Here is a 15,389-nt window from a genome sequence, read left to right as displayed (position 1 = left end):
ACGGAGAGAGAATCCCCTGGGGTTTAGGAAATGAGAGCTTTTCACTCTTCCTTAGGCTGTGGGAGAATGACGTGGATGAGCTCACCTCCGGCTCCTGAGCTGTTCCTACCCTGAAGCTGAAAGGTTTAAACCTCAGAAATTATTCCTAGAGCCTTGAAAAGTGTTGGAATATTGCAGGAAGGTTTGGGAGGAGCAGAGTTGGGGGTGTGGAAGGTCCCTGTTGGAAGAACAGCTTCAGAGGTGCTTCCATGAGGAAGCAGGAGAGGGAATTCCCTGTCCCAGGGAATTGGGTTGACTTCCAGGCAAAGGGTGGGAATTCTGGGATGGAGAGGGAATGAGCAATGGGAATAATGGAGAGAGAATTCCCTGGTGTTTGGGAAACGAGAGCTCAGGTGGTGGGAGAACAGCAAAGAGTTCACCTCCAGCTCCTGAGCCGTTCCTGCCCTGAATTTGAAAGGTTTTAAACCTCAGAAATTATTCCTAGAGCCTGGGAGAGTGTTGGAATATTTCAGGAGGGTTTGGGAGGAGCAGGGGTGACTTGGGAAGATCCCTGTTGGAAGGGCACCTTGGAAGGTGCTTCCATGAGGAAGCAGCTGCTGCCCAAGAGCAGCAGGAGAGGCCCTGTCCCAGGGAAGTGGGTTTGGTTCCAGACAAATGGTGGGAATTCTGGGATGGAGAGGGAGGGAGCAGCAATGCTGAGCTCTGTGGACACCGCTTGGCTGCTCCCAATTCTTTTTTTGGGAGCTGGTGGCTGCTTCTGGTTTCAATCACGGCTCCGATTGCATAACTGGGAATGTTTTCCTGTTTTGATGTCTATTAAAATCCCAAATTGCTGCGAGCGACCCCGTGCACGGAGCACGGAGCTCCCGCCAGGGGCACTTACGTAACAATTCTGCCTTTAGAGGTGAAACAGCCCCGTCCTTCTGGGCTTCTGGAAGGAAGAAATCCCAGCAGGAATTGCCAGACAAGGAGAGGTGGCAGACGAGGCAATGAGGAGTTGGGATTTAGGAAGGGCAAGGTCGAGGAAAGAGGCCAGAACAGAAGAAACCACGGCGGAGCAGAGCGAAGTGAGAGAGTGGGAAGGCTGCCGGGGGTTTTCAGGGAGCTGGGAGCTGTTCCCAAATCCCAGGGTCTGTATCTGCCTTGGCTCCCACCAAGGTAAATGGCTTCTAAATGAAAACCATCGCCGCTGCCGTTGGATTGCTCTTGGAAAAGGAAGGATTTCTCTGTCCAAGGAAGGTTGTTCCTGCACCTTGTCTGGCTCCCTGCTGCTTCTGATGACTTCTGGTAGCTCAGGCCTCTTAACTCCAGCTTGGAAAGCAAACCTGTCTCCTGCTTTCCTGGGAATTTTTACCCGTCCTGTTCCCTTTTTTCCCTGTCTTTGCACCATTTCCTCCCTGTATCTCAGACCTTTAAAAGTTCTTATTGCGGTCCCGGAGTGAGAATTGAATTTCTTGGCATGGAAATTTTAACTCAGCCTTTTCTTGGAGCGGGCCCAGGCAGCTGGGAAGATTTGCTGCAGCCATCCCAGCAGCAGGAATTCCATGCTGCAGGAATACCTGGAGCATTACCTGGGCATGGCTGGGGCTTCAGAATTGGGGCAGAACCTCTTAGGGTTTGGGCCACGGGCTTGGAACTGGAATTGTGTGAGCAGAGCAGGCTGATATCCTGGGATAATGGTTGGATTGATGATCTTGGAGGTCTTTTCCAGCTTTGGTGATTGTGGGAAGGAGGTGAAGCCCCAAAGAGCATCTCGGAGGGTGGGATTTAGGGACATCCTCCTGCCCTTTGCTTCCCAACCTGCAGCATCCACAGCCTCGTGCTCTTTCCCCAGGGAGATTTACGGCTGGAGCCTTTTTTGGGAACCTGGTGTGTGGGTGATGACAGCTGCAGGGAATTATTCTGGAGGGATGGGGAATTCTACACCAGCCCTGACAAAAACTGTGTGGCCGGAGCAAAGGCCCCGGCGTCCTCCTGCAGCCTCAGCTCAGCCTTTCTTCCTCTGGAGGATTCCAGAAGGATAAAAAAAGAAGCTGCTCATTTAATTTCCTTCCTTGGAAGAGCCAAAACCAACAGTGTAAAACCAGACACATGGCAGGGGAAGAAAAGCCTTTCCAAGGCCTCTCCCCCCCGGAGAAGGCCGGGATTGTTGACATTTTCCTCTGGGTTCCTGCTGCTGACCTCGGTGATCCCGAGCAGGAGCCAAATTAGCGGATGCCCCCGGCCCTGTTGCACATGTGTCCATCCTTGGGAAGTGCCAGGGCTCTTTCCAGAGCAGCCTTTGGAATGACAGAGCCAGGGAAGAGCCGCTCCTGGCTGGGGTCAGGGAGGAGCTGTTGGGAAGCGCATGGAAAATCAGGCCCTGAGTGATCCCGGGGATTCTCCAGCATTCCTGTTGTTGTCCCAGAATTCTGGAGCCTCCTGGGGGATCCCTCAGCTCCTCCATGGGGTGTCCTGGGCTCTCTGGGAGCTGTGGAGGGCAGGAGGGATGGGCAGGACGTGGATGTGCAGCCCCTGGGATTGCTTTGGGAATGCTGCTGGAGCCGTGGTGTGGCTGAGGCTGGGAAAGCCCTCTGAGATCCTGGAGATCACGGAGTCCAACCACCCCCAGCACCCCAGGGCCACCACTGCCTGTGTCCCCAGGTGCCACATCCGCAGGGCTGGAAATCCCTCCAGGGATGGGGACTCCAGCCCTGCCCTGTCCAGCTCCTTCCCGTGGGGAAATTTTCCTTCATGTCCAACCCAATCTCCTGCTGTGTTTTCCTGGTGTTGTGCCATTGTGGGCAAACCAAATGAATTTGGGAAAACGGCCTTGGGAATGAGGTGTTGACCTTGCTCAGGTCCTTCAGATGAAGCTGCCAAAAGGAAATGGCCTCAGGCTGGGCCAGGGGAGGCTCAGGTTGGACATCAGCAGGAATTTCCTCATGGAAAGGGTGCTCAGGCCTTGGAAGTGCCCGGGGAGGTTTGGAGCCCATCCCTGGAGGTGTCCAAGGAATTCCTGGATGTGGCACTGAGTGGGGATCATGCACAGCTTGGACTGGACGGTCCTGGAGGATTTTCCAGCCTCAGGGATCCTGGGATCTGAGCTGCTCCTCAAGGACAAGCCGAGCACCACCTCCCCAGGGGTTGTGGTGAAATCTGGGAATGTCCTCCTGGAAATCTGCTCCTCCTCAAAAGTGTTCCTACCCCTGGCTCCTCCTCTGTTGGTGCTGCCAGGTGATTTTTGGGGTTAAGACCAAGTCTTGGGGAATTATGAGGATTTTTGGGAGCAGACACTGACAGGGAATGTGGCAGAAGGTTTGGGAAGGGCAGAAGTCTGCAGAGAAGAGGCAGAGTTCAAGCACTGTTGATATCTGAGCTGCTTCTTCCTTTCTTTGGGTTTAAAAATGGCAGGTGAAGGGAAAAAGCGAGGTGTGAGGATGGAATTAGAGTCAGGAATAACTGGGCAGGATTAACTTCGGGAATCTGTGATGTTGATAAGGCTCAGCTTTGGCTCAGAATATTTTCTGAGGTTTTAGAGAAAGGAAATGGTGTCAGAGCCTTCCTGCTCCCAGCTGTGTCTGCAGCGTGGGGATGGAGCAGCAGCAGCACTCCTGCAGTGCTCACGTTCCACTCTTGGGCTCTCAGCGAATTAATTCTGTTTAATCTCAGGGGTTTGCAGGAGGAGTTGAGCTTAAATGAGGATTTCAGCTTCTGGGAGAATTCCTACTTTCCTACGGTGTGGTGTGGGACTCACTCTGTGGTGCAGATTCTCTCTGATGAGGCTGATTTGCTCAGTGCCCCAATAGTTTTATTTAAAACTTCCTAATTTGGGGATTCCTGGTTGCTCCAAGCCCCATCCAACCCAGCCTTGGGCACTTCCAGGGATTGGAACTCCACAAACTAAAAAAGCCTAAAATTAAAAATGAATTTCAGGTCAATTCAACCTTGGCAAAAATGACTTTTACAGAAGAAATCTGCATAAATCCCCTCTGATTTCTGACAAGGAGCTGCCATTGTCCAGAAATCCAACAAATGTCTGAATCAGGGGGGATAAAGTGGGAATAACTCAGCTGAGCAAATAATGCCTCTCCATAAAATGGCCTGGAATAACACGCAGAGGACTGGAAAAACACAGCAGTGACCAAGGAAAACACCATCACATCCATATTAATTTTTCATTTTCGCTTCGGAGAGAAACCCTCGGTCACTATTAAAGTGTATTTTCAATTTTTATGTTCTGTTTCATGCCCTGACCGAGCAAACCAGGCCTGTTGAGGAAAGGCCTTCAGCGTGCCCCAGTCACCTTCAGGGGAAATCAAGCACGTGCTTAAAGCTGAGTTTGCTCCCAGCATCCCAAATTCCCGAGCCTTGCTGGGAAACTGAAGCTGAAATTTGGCATTGGCTGGAAATTTTGTCGTAGCAAACAGCCAGAACAGAAGAAATATTTCCCCAGTGTTGTTAAAATACGGAGGAATATTGTTTTAGGGAGAGCTTTTATTGCATTGTCTGCAGCCTGAGAAAGTCCAGAGCAGCGAAATCCGCCCCAAAGCCGTTTTGATGGAGCTGGAATTTTCTAATTCCTCGTGTCAGTGTGAGCGGGATATATGGAGTGCACACAGTGGGATTTTCAAAACAAGGTCCCTGGCAGCTTTAAATAATTATTGGGAATCAAGAAGAGATTAAACAGCCTTCCTTCCACCGCCCATCCTCATCCCTGCTCCCTTCCCTGGGCGGGCAGTGGGAACTGGGGGTGCCTCAGGAAGCTCCCGCTCCGCTCTTGGCCGGGGGTTGGAGCATTCCAATTTCCCTCCTGGGTTTTTCTCACTTGGAAAACCCCCCCGGAATGGCTGCACTGGGGAGGTGTTTACAGGAACCCAGCCGGGGCTGTCAGAGGATGGGAAGCGGCAGCAGCCGCTGGATTTGGGAGCCCGGAGCTTCCCAAATTGAAACGTTACAGAGCTGCCGAGGAGCTGGGAGGGGAGGGGAGAGAGGAGATGGATATTTGGGAAGGGGAGTGTCTGTGGATGGGATGGATGGATGGATTTTATTGTGCTGGCACCGTGGGGGGGCATCCAGATCCTCGGGATGCTGGCAGCGGGAGGGGAGGGTGGTGCCTGGAATTCCTGCTGGGATTCACCAGCCCCGTGCCTGCGGGGAAAGCTCAGCTCCTGGATTGGCAGCAGGGGTGGCATTGCTGACAGGAGCCCTCATGGGATCTGGGGTCACCATTCCTGCCTTTCCAAGGGGCTCATCCAGGGAATTCCATCCTCCTCGGAATGGCTCCGTCTGATCCACAGAGGGTTTGCAGCGGTGTCAGGGCTTGGTGCTGCCTCTGCCTTTGACCTGGGATGCTGAAGGAAAACACTCCACAGGGAAAAGAGATCAAATCCAGGCTCGAGGGCGGCTCACGGGATCCATCCCGGAGGAGCAGCTGCAGCCACAGGGAGTCTCCTCATTCCGTGTGCCTTGGGAGCAGAATTCCCTGCAGGATCTCACTTCAAGGAGCATCCCTGTGTGTTTATGGTGCCACACACGGAGCCTCTTCCAGGCACTGCTGAGGGCTGCAGCTGCCTTGGAAAAAAAATTCCCTGTCTCTCCATCTTTGTTCTGTGGAAAGGCACGAGCTGAGATGGGGAACTCATCCCTCCAGCCCCAAATTCCAGGGATTTGCTGCCCTTCCCACCGTCCCCCCACCTCTGGCTGCACAGGGAAGGGGCACCGGGGTGTTCTGCAGATTTTGGGCTCTCTGTGAATTTCCTGGCTGCCTTTTTTAGCCCAAAGGTTTCTGGGGTTTGTGTTCTCCCTGTTTTTCCCTCTTCCCCAGCTGTCAGTTCATCCCAGGCATTTCTCTGAGCTCACTTGGATGTCACTCCTGCTGCGTTTCCCATTGCTCTGGAATGTGGAGTTTGGGGTGATGGAAACGTCTCGTGCTCCTTATCCAGGGACAGTGGATGAGCCCCATCCTGGGAGATGAAGCATCTCTGGAATATCCTGGGGTTGCTGATTTTAGGGGTCTTTTCCAGCCTCAGGATTCTGTGAATCTCAGCTCTGCTTTGCTCACACAGGTGCAGCAGGTGAGCTCCTCCACTGAAGAATTCCCCTGACCCAGGAGCTCTCTCCCTAAAATATTTTCCATGTGCTGCAGTGGGAAGCTTGGGCAGGATGTTCTGAGCTGCACTCACAAGGATCATGGAATTATGGGATGGTTTGGGGTGAGAGGAACCTCAAAGATCATCTCATTCCAACCCTTGCCATGAGGAGAATCCATGAACAGGATCATCAGTCCAGCTCCTGATCCTGATCCCAAAATCCCACCCTGTCCCTGGGAGGGTTGTCCAAACGCTCCTGGAGCTCTGGCAGCCTTGTGAATGTGCCCATTCCCTGGGGAGCCATTCCAGCTCCCACCAGACTTCCTTCCTGAAGAGTCCAGAAGAGCTTTGCAGAGCCTTTACCTCCAAACCTCCCTGGGGAGTCACTTTGGAAAAGCCTGGAGCTGTTTGGATCTGGGAGAGGTTCTGGGATAGAGCGGGACACAGCAGGAAGCGCGAGGTGGAGCAGAGGGCTGGAATCTCCTAGAATTCCATGCTGGTTTTGCAGCTCAGCTGTTGATTTCCAGGCCAGAGGAGGTCCCTGAGCCCGGGGAGCTGCCGGGGTGGGAGCTCAGCTCGTGTTTTCCACAGGGCTCCGGAGCTGCTCTCACGTGAAGCCGCTCTGGGAATGTGGAGATAAGAGAGCTGCATCCATCAGATTGCAATCAGCTTTTATTCCTCCTCCTACTTCTCACTTCTGAAGCTGGGAACAAACCCAACTTTGTATCAGCGATGTTCCTAAAGGAGGCTTCGCTTCCACTCTGCTATTTATAGAGGGCCCTTTCCTGGGGCATATGGAGAGCAGCTTGGTTTCCCCATCTCAGCAGCTCCTGTTTGATCTCTTGTGCATCTTCAGGGAATGGGGATCAATAACTGATCCATTCAAGGCTGAACTGAGAGTTTAAAGTGGCTCAGAGCTGGGTTGGATGGGGCTTGGAGCCCCCGGGGCAGGGGAAGGTGCCCCTGTCCGTGGCAGGGGTGGCACAGGATGGGCTTCAAGGTCCTTCCCACCCAAAGAAACCATTGTGGGATTCTCTGATTGCCACAGGCACATCCATGGGGTGCTCAGCCAGGGCTTCTCCTCCACCTCCCACCTCCACTTCTCTCCCACTGGCACGCTCCAGTTCCAGGTTCTTGCCCTTCTTCACATGCCCTGGCCCAGCCTCAGGAATAACTCGGTGCTTCTCTGGCCACCCCTCATTTTCCTGATGTTCTGCTGCCAACCCTGCTCAGTCCAGTTAAACTAGCATGAGTTAATATTAAATATAAAATCAAGAGCTGATCGAGAGGTCTGAGTGTGCAGGAACTCCCTGACATCACTGAAGTTCCTGCAGATTCCTGACGGGGTTGGGAGACTCATTATTCCTCAAAAAGCTGCCCTACCTCAACTAAAGATCATGAGGAACCATAATCAGGATTATCCCATTTACATTCCCACTTTCATCCATCAACCAAATCCACCACTGCTGCAGCTCCCACTTGCATTTTCAGCTCTCAGCAGTTTCTAACATGTTTGGACCATGTCTCAAGCCTGGCTTAAAAGAATTCCAGGACACCTCAAGTGACGTTTGTTAGCCTGTGAGTTGTGCAGCTCCATCTCCACGTTGTCCTTCTGAGAGAAAACGAGGAGCATGCCAAAATTTCCGTCAGCCCAAAATCCTTTCCACACTCCCTTGGCTGCATCTCAGCCTGTTCTGCTGACCTGCATGAGTGACCCAGTTTGGAAGAAGCTGAAGCTCCCAAGAAGGTTCTTGGGGTGAGGAGGGAAGGATTGTGGTGACGTGGATCCCATTTTTGTTCTGGGAATTCCATGGAGCTCCATCTCCACGTTGTCATTCTGTGAGAAAACGAGGAGCGTGCCAAAATTTCCGTCAGCCCCAAATCCTTTCCCCACTCCCTTGGCTGCATCTCAGCCTGTTCTGCTGCCCTCCACAAGTGACCCAGTTTGGAAGAAGCTGAAGCATCCAAGGAGGTCCTGGGGATGAGAGGGACGGGATTGTGGTGACGTGGATCCCATTTCTGTGCCGGGAATTCCACGGAGCCAGGGTTCCATGAGATGACAGCTGTGACACCGCTGTCACACGCTCTGAAGTCTCTCCAAAGCCTCCTTTCTTTGCCTGCTGTCTGCGCAGCGCCCTCGGTGAGTCCTGAGCTGGGGAAGTTTGGGCAGTTTTGGGATCAGAGCTGTGCTCGTGTTCCCTGCGAGTTCCCGCGCCGGCGGTGTCCCGGCCAAGCTCGAGCTGTTCCCTTTCAACACCCGCAGCTCCTGCTCCTTCCAGGGGTGATTAGGCACGGAGCTCGAGCGGAGCCGGCGCTCAGGAACTCGTTTGAAGGCCTGGGACGGGGTTTTACATAATCACCAGGAGTTGCTTTAATTAGGCTCAGCAAAATGTTTCAATTTTAGAGCGAAACGTTCCATTTTTTACCGCCCTGCTCGGAGTCACAGCTGAGACACGAAGGAGCTGTGAAGACTGAAAGAATTCCAGAGGAGAACGAGGTCACGGAGAGTGGCTTCAGGAGGACACATTTCCACCTCTGGAAGATCCCCAAATCTCCACGCACAGCTGCTCCTCAGCCGAGCACAGCTCCCATCTCCCAGGATCCCCGGATGGTTTGGGTTGCAGGGACTTTAAATCCCATCCCATTCCCACCCCATTCCATGTTCAGGGACACCTCCCACTGTCCCAGGTGGATCCAAGCCCCAGTGTCCAACCTGGCCTTGGGCACTGCCAGGGATCCAGGGGCAGCCACAGCTGCTCTGGGAATTCCAGCCCAGCCCCTGCCAGGAATTCCTTGCCAATCTCCCATCTCTCCCTGCCCTCTGACAGTGGGAAGCCATTCTTCCCCTCTGATGTTTTAATTATTTTGAGGGGTTAATGACTGATGCTGTGGATTGGCCTTCACAATTCTGAAATGAATAGTCAGGATTTTAGCCTTAAATACAAATATTTAGATGCAAATTCTTCACAGACGGAGCCTTGGAAGGGACCCACAAGGATCATGGAATCCAGCTCTGATGGAGCTGGGTCTGATGGCCCCATCCTTTCCAGGGAATCATCAGTTCAGTCAGGGAATGATCCACGTGAACATTCTGTGCAGCTGCAGGGAGGAACATTTAATTAATTCCGAGGCAATTACCGTGACGAGCCGGTCCAGCTCCGAACAGGGACATTTTCCCAGTTGTTGTGTGGAAGCCAGATGATGGGAACACAGGCTGTTATTAGGGCTTGGCTTGCCCCTCCTGAGGTTCCTGGCAGGTAATCAGTCTATTTTTCCCATTTGGAGGTTTGGATTTTGGTGTTCTGGGAATTAGGCCCACAGGGATGTCCAGGAGATGTTTCAGTGTGAATGGAAGGTTTATTTTTTTTATATTCCCACTAGGAAATATTCCTTGCCCTTGCCAAATACCAGGATGCAAATAGAAATCTCTGGGCTCTGTTTGGCAGCAGATGGAAAACTAAACCAGGCAGGAATTATTGTGGACTCTTGGGATTTGGTAAAACCTGGTGTGGCTCACCTTGTTGCTGCACAGCTTCTCACAGGACGATGAAGGTTGGAAAAGACCTCCAGGATCACAAGGACTCATGGAATTAACTAGGCTGGAAGAGACCTCTGAGGTGGTTGGGTCCAGCCTGTGACCTCAGAGCACCTTGTCACCCGGACCATGGCAGAGTGCCACACCACCAAGGTGACCTGCACTGCTTCACTGAGGCTTTGTGCCACCAGCACCAGCTGCAAATAGTCCTTGAGGCGCTGTCCTAACACCCCTCATCCTGGTGTGCTCTGCAGTTCATGGATTAATTCTGGGATTTTCTGCTCTTGATGAGGGATTTTCCATCTGCACCCAGTGAGGAGTTGGTCATGGACCTCATGGGAAGTTACCCATGGACCTAATGAAGGCTCTGATCACCTGGAGCTGTTGATGCTGGTTGGTTTTATTTGTGTTTTCCTAATTTACCACTTGGATATTTGCTGGGAACTGTCATTTGGGATGAGTTGAGGCTGGGACATAAATGGGGGCCAGAAACACCAAAACCTCAGAACTGTAGAAGGCGAAGGTCGCTCACATTGGGTTCAGGAATTTATTCTACATCTGATATCAGAGTTGGTGACGATGTCATTGGAGAAATTCCATCTTATGTTGCTTCCCTGAGATCCTAAAAATCAGGTTAAAATGGAAATTCATTGATTTGTAGGGAATGGGCTCCCGTATCCTGTTGGCCTGTGGTGGCTCAGGTGTCCCCTGGGTCAGACCCTCTGCTGGGGTTACAGGGAGGGCCCTGCTCTGTTCTCATCCTCATCCCAGCCCGTGCAGGTTTCCAGGGAAAGGTTTGGGCTTCAGTGGGATTGCTGGAAAGATGGAGGAAGCCCTTGCAGAGGTGAAGTCACTCCTCAGTCCTGTGCTTTCTGCAGGATTTCAGTGCCATTCCTGAAGGTTTTATTTATTGGCTGTGAGGCTGCTGCCGGAGCAGCCCCGGGAGCAGGGAATGAGGATAATTACCGGGAAATTATTCCGTGGCCTTCAGCAGGGCTGCGCTCCCTCTTTGGCTGCTGGTGCTGCAGTCTGGGAAGGGGAGCTCATTCCTGGCCATTCCCAAGGAGGGGAGGGGCAGGATCAGGGATTTCCTGCTTGGGGATCCCAGGATCAGGGATTTCCTGCATGGGGATCCCAGCGCTCCTTGTGCCCAGGAGCTGCCTGGCATGGACGTGGATCAGAGGCCCTTGGGACCTCCTGGATCTTGGGTTTTTCTTGTAGGAAGCCAGGATTAATAACAGACATGGGGCACTGAGGGGTTGATGTTCCCCTGAGACAGCTGCAAAGTACCTGATCCCAAAAAATGCTGTTTGATGTCTTTGGAGCGTCAGGAATGTGGAATATCCCTGGTTTGGGTGTGGCATTTCCTGGGATTTGCACAATCCAGGGAATTTGCACAATCCAGGGAGTCACAGAGAGGTTTGGGTCAGAAGGGACATTGAAGATCATCTCATCCCATGGGCAGGACACCTCCCACTGTCCCAGGTGGATCCAGCCTGGCCTTGGGCACTGCCAGGGATCCAGGGGCAGCCACAGCTGCTCTGGGAAACCTCTGCCAGGATCCCTTGGAAACACCTCAGGGTACACGGAGTGTCTGGATAGGATGGAGTTAAATAAGTTTTGATGTGAAATCAGTTCCAATGGATTTAGGATGTCCAAAAGGAATGGATTTTCTTATGGCCAAAATCCATACGGGAACAGAGGGAGCTTCTCTCCTCTCTCACTTTTGTTGGGAGTGGCATCTTCTAAATAAAATTTTTACTTGCTGTTTTGTCCTTTCCTCCTGAGTTGCTGCACCTTTCAGGATGTGGAATGGAGCAGCTCAGGAAAAGGATTCCAAGGGAGCCATGTCCTGAGCAATCCCTCTGGAATGCTCTCGTGGCAGATGTTGGTTTGGCTCCACCTGCAGAGCTTCACTTCAGTCCACAGAATGTTCACCTTTGAGCCCTGGGGTTTGTGCAGGGGCTGTCCTCACCTCACTGGAGCTGGACAAAGATGGGACAATCGGAATCTTTATTGGTGTTGGAAACAGGATTTGTGGAGCTTGAGGGATTTATTTGATTTATCGAAGAAGGGGGTTTTGGTTTGTGTGTAGAGAACACTGGCTGTAGCCACTGTTTAAAATAACAGCTCTAGGGGTTGAGGAGTTGAAGGTCAAAGCTGGGTCAGGGTTTGGGAGTGGAGCAAAGATCTCCAGGGATGATCCATCCAGGCTTGTGGTGGCCATTGCATCATCCCTGGAGAACCTTCGCAATCCCAGTGAGTCATTTTCTCTAAAACTCAAAGTTCCGACCACAGGTCAGTTCCTGACCTCGAGGTGGGCATTCATCAGTGGCCAGCTCCTCGTCTGCATTGTTTGGGATCCAGGACTACCTGAGCTCCCTGATCCTCAAACCCCACGTAGGAACAGTGGATTCAAACTTGTTTTTCTTCTTGTGGCGAAGACCAAATTTCAAAAGCCGAGAGGAGCTGAAAGGGAAGGGAAGCCGAGCTGCAGCTGGGGCAGCCAAGGATTTGGGAGCTGTGATTTGGGCTCTGATAACGCTCTCTGTGTGGCCCTGGGTGAGCTGTTAATCCAGGGGTGCCTCCTGTGCCAAGCTGTCCAGGAGCTCCACGCTCCCACTGGAACCAGGCGTTTTTAACAGCCCCTTAATGTAAATAGGGAATAATTTCCAGCTTTTTATGGATGTTTTGTTCTTGACCAAAGGTGGCTGCGTTCAGGGGAGATGCCCATTTTCCAGACCTCCTTCATTTCACTCCTGGGAGATGTTTCTGACTCTTCCAAAGAGGATTTTTCTTGACTGGCGGCCACGGCTGCGGTGCTCGGTGCCGCCAAGTTCAATGTTCTCCTGGATGGAATAAAAACGTGTTTATGGATTTTGATGAAACTTGGAAATTCTTGGAGTGCTGAACTTGCTGCGTTACGGGAAAAGGAATCAAGCTCTGACTCACGGAGGAGCCTGACCCTGGGGGAGAGGGTGGCCTTGGACACCAGGGCTTGGCTGAGTCAGAAAGGGTTTTTTGGTTGTCTCGGGCATGGATTTGTTCTGGGAATGATCCCAAGACTGGTATCAGTTGGGGCCGTGAAGGATGAGACGTGGCCTCGGTGCCCCCTCTGAATTTTCACTCTTTGTTCCTCTGTATATTTACATTTTTTCCTCACCAAACCATTTCCAGGGTTAAGGGTTCTCTGTCTGTTCTCACTCCAGACCGAGGTGTTTGGGCAGCTTGAAAAGCACAAGATTTTTACAGGGAAATTCACTTTAAATGAAAAGATTTCAGTGTTCAGAAAATCTGAGAGTTCAGCACACTGAGCCCAGCGGTGTCAGTTCTGTGCTCTGGGTTTGTTCCAGGTGCAGAAACAGCTCAAGGTGTAACGATGATGGTTCTCTCATCTCCAGCCCTTGAAACTCTGGCATTTCATGGAACCTCACCCACAACATCCCAAATCCCTCTCCTTAGCTCATCTCAATCCCTTTTCCTCCCAGCCAGGATTTGTTGCCCTGATCCGGGTGCAGGACTTTGCACTTGTCCTTGTCCCTCATGTCCAGCCCAGTCCTCCCTGGTGTAGCAGTTCTGGGTTTAATTTCCCTTTTCTTGCTGCCTTCAGTTGTACAAATTCCTTGATCCCATGATTTTTGTCAGCTTTCTGCCCTCTTTGCTTCCCCTTTTCAGGAATTTTCCTTGCCTGTCTGCTCTCTGTCTTTCTGCTTTTTTTGCTGTTCCCTTTTTTATTAATGTTTATTCCCTTCATTCCCTAAAGGATTGCAGATTCAATCAGTGGAAAATAATTGCCAGGATATTCTTCAGTCTCCTGCTCTCTCCAAATGTTCAGGTACTTTGCACTGGTCACTAATTCCCTCTCCTGGAGAATAACCTGGACCTAATTCCCAATTCTTCAGCTTTCTTTGGCCTCCTGGGGTTGATTTTGTGGCACTAAACTGTGAATCTGAGGACTCACACCTCACTAACCTTTGCTGTGCTTACAGATCAGCTTTCCAATGGAAAAGCTCCCAGTTTTTCCAGTCTGGGCATCTGCTGGGGTTTGAAAAGAGGGGTTTTTGCACCAAACTTCTGGAACCTGGATATCAGAACCAAGTCCAGTCTTCCAGGTGGAGTCACACCAACATTTCTGTTGTTGTTCCCCTGACCTGGACAATCTGCTCATCCAAAATGTGATTTACCTGCCACTGGATTGCAATCCAAGGGGATCTGTGATCTCCATGGCTGTGATTCCATGACCTCTCTCAGCTCTTCACAAAACTGAGATTTTTTTCTTTCCCCAGTTCTTCAAGGGAAAAAGAAATATTGGAATCCCTGAGTGGTTTGGGTTGGAAGGGACCATAAACCCCATCTCACTCCACCCCTTGCCCTGGGCAGGGGCACCTCTACTGTCCCAGGGTGCTCCAACCAACCTGGCCTTGAACACGTCCAAAAATTCTTCTTTTAGAGGAAGAATCCACTGGATTGTTTGAATGTTCCCAAAAAAAAGAAATCAAGGATAAACTCAACCAGCCCATTATTTCTCCATGCATCTCTTGCTTCCCATATGAACCCCTGCACATCCTAACACCAGATTTCCCTTTGTCAGCCCGAGCTTTTCCCTTTATTCCATTTGTCATGTCCCCTTTTTCTTTTTTTCCTGTTTTTTTATGGCCTCTTTAACTCCCATCTGCGCCAGGTTTGCCTTTTAACCAGCGTGGCTGCCCCGCTCAGTTGTGGGATTGTGGCTTCTGGAGCATCTCGTTAAAATGTTCTTAAACAATTTTCAATTAGGCTTCATATTTTTCTGATTACGTTCTTTCTCCCCACTGATTTGCCTCCTAATTATTTTCAGCTTGATGGAACTGGTCCTCTTTAAGATGAGTGGATGCTGTGTTTTTGTGTGGACTATTGGTGGTGCTGGTTTATTCCTAATTTTTATATATTTATGTATTTTTGCACAGTTGTGATCAAGTCACGGTTATTTGAGTTTCAGCTGTCAAAAAAGAAGTGGGAGAAGAAGTGGCTGCTGGTTGTAAAAGTGAATTTTTCCGAGTGGGCACTGGTTTTGGGGTTTTTGGCATTTAGGGGATGATGGTTCTGCAATGGAGGGGTGAAGTCTCCAACCCTTTGATGTCTGGACAACCTCAGCTCCTGCTAACTTGGTGTGCTTTGTTTGATCAGATAATTATGGGATGGTCTGGTGCAAAGGGACCTTAAAGAGCATCTGGTTCCATGGGCAGGGACACCTTCCACCATCCCAGTGTCCCACCTGGCCTTGGACCCTGCCAGGGATCCGGGGGCAGCCACAGCAAATCTGGGAATCTGTGCCAGAGGGAAGAATTTCCCCTTCATATCCAATCTTAACACAACCACAGAATCCCAGAATCCCTGAGGTTGGAAAATCCCTCCAGGACCATCCAGTCCAAGCTGTGCCCAATCCCCACCTTGGCACTGAGTGCCACATCCAGGAATTCCTTGGACACCTCCAGGGACGGCAAATCCAGACCTCCCTGGGTGCTTCCAAGGCCTGAGCACCCTTTCCATGGAGGAATCTTCACAGGTGTCCTGGTTTCATGGGAATGAAATGGAAAAGGGGAGGAAAGCCCAAGTTCCTGTGGAAGGTGAGGGCAACACCACTTCAGCCTGGCCAGGTCACCTGGGGACCTCTCCTGTGACCTCACAGAGCCAAACTGGGATGGCTTTTGGGGTGGAACGAGCAGGGAAGGGCCGTGTGGGAGCACCACCCACGGCAGAAATGGATTTGTAAAGAATTCCCAAAGCTGACAGTGTTGTACACC

At 51.4% G+C, this 15,389-nt stretch overlaps 1 protein-coding gene across 4 annotated transcripts in view; it reads left to right on the top strand.

Moving 5' to 3' along the window:
- LOC121348268 (exocyst complex component 6B) overlaps positions 1-15,389 on the top strand; it is a 228,738-nt gene that overhangs the window by 36,479 nt on the left and 176,870 nt on the right. For 3 of the 4 annotated variants that reach the window (XM_041427594.1, XM_041427593.1, XM_041427595.1), the window contains exon 5: positions 13,370-13,441. The exons of the other annotated variant lie outside the window; for it this stretch is intronic. In XM_041427594.1, coding sequence (XP_041283528.1) covers positions 13,370-13,441 — 72 coding nt within the window. The remainder of the gene's footprint in view (positions 1-13,369; positions 13,442-15,389) is intronic. 4 annotated transcript variants of the gene reach the window in all.

Source organism: Onychostruthus taczanowskii, unplaced genomic scaffold (assembly GCF_017590055.1).
Source record: "Onychostruthus taczanowskii isolate IOZ18803 unplaced genomic scaffold, ASM1759005v1 scaffold117, whole genome shotgun sequence".
NCBI lineage: Eukaryota > Metazoa > Chordata > Aves > Passeriformes > Passeridae > Onychostruthus > Onychostruthus taczanowskii.
This window is presented reverse-complemented; position numbering and strand designations above follow the sequence as displayed.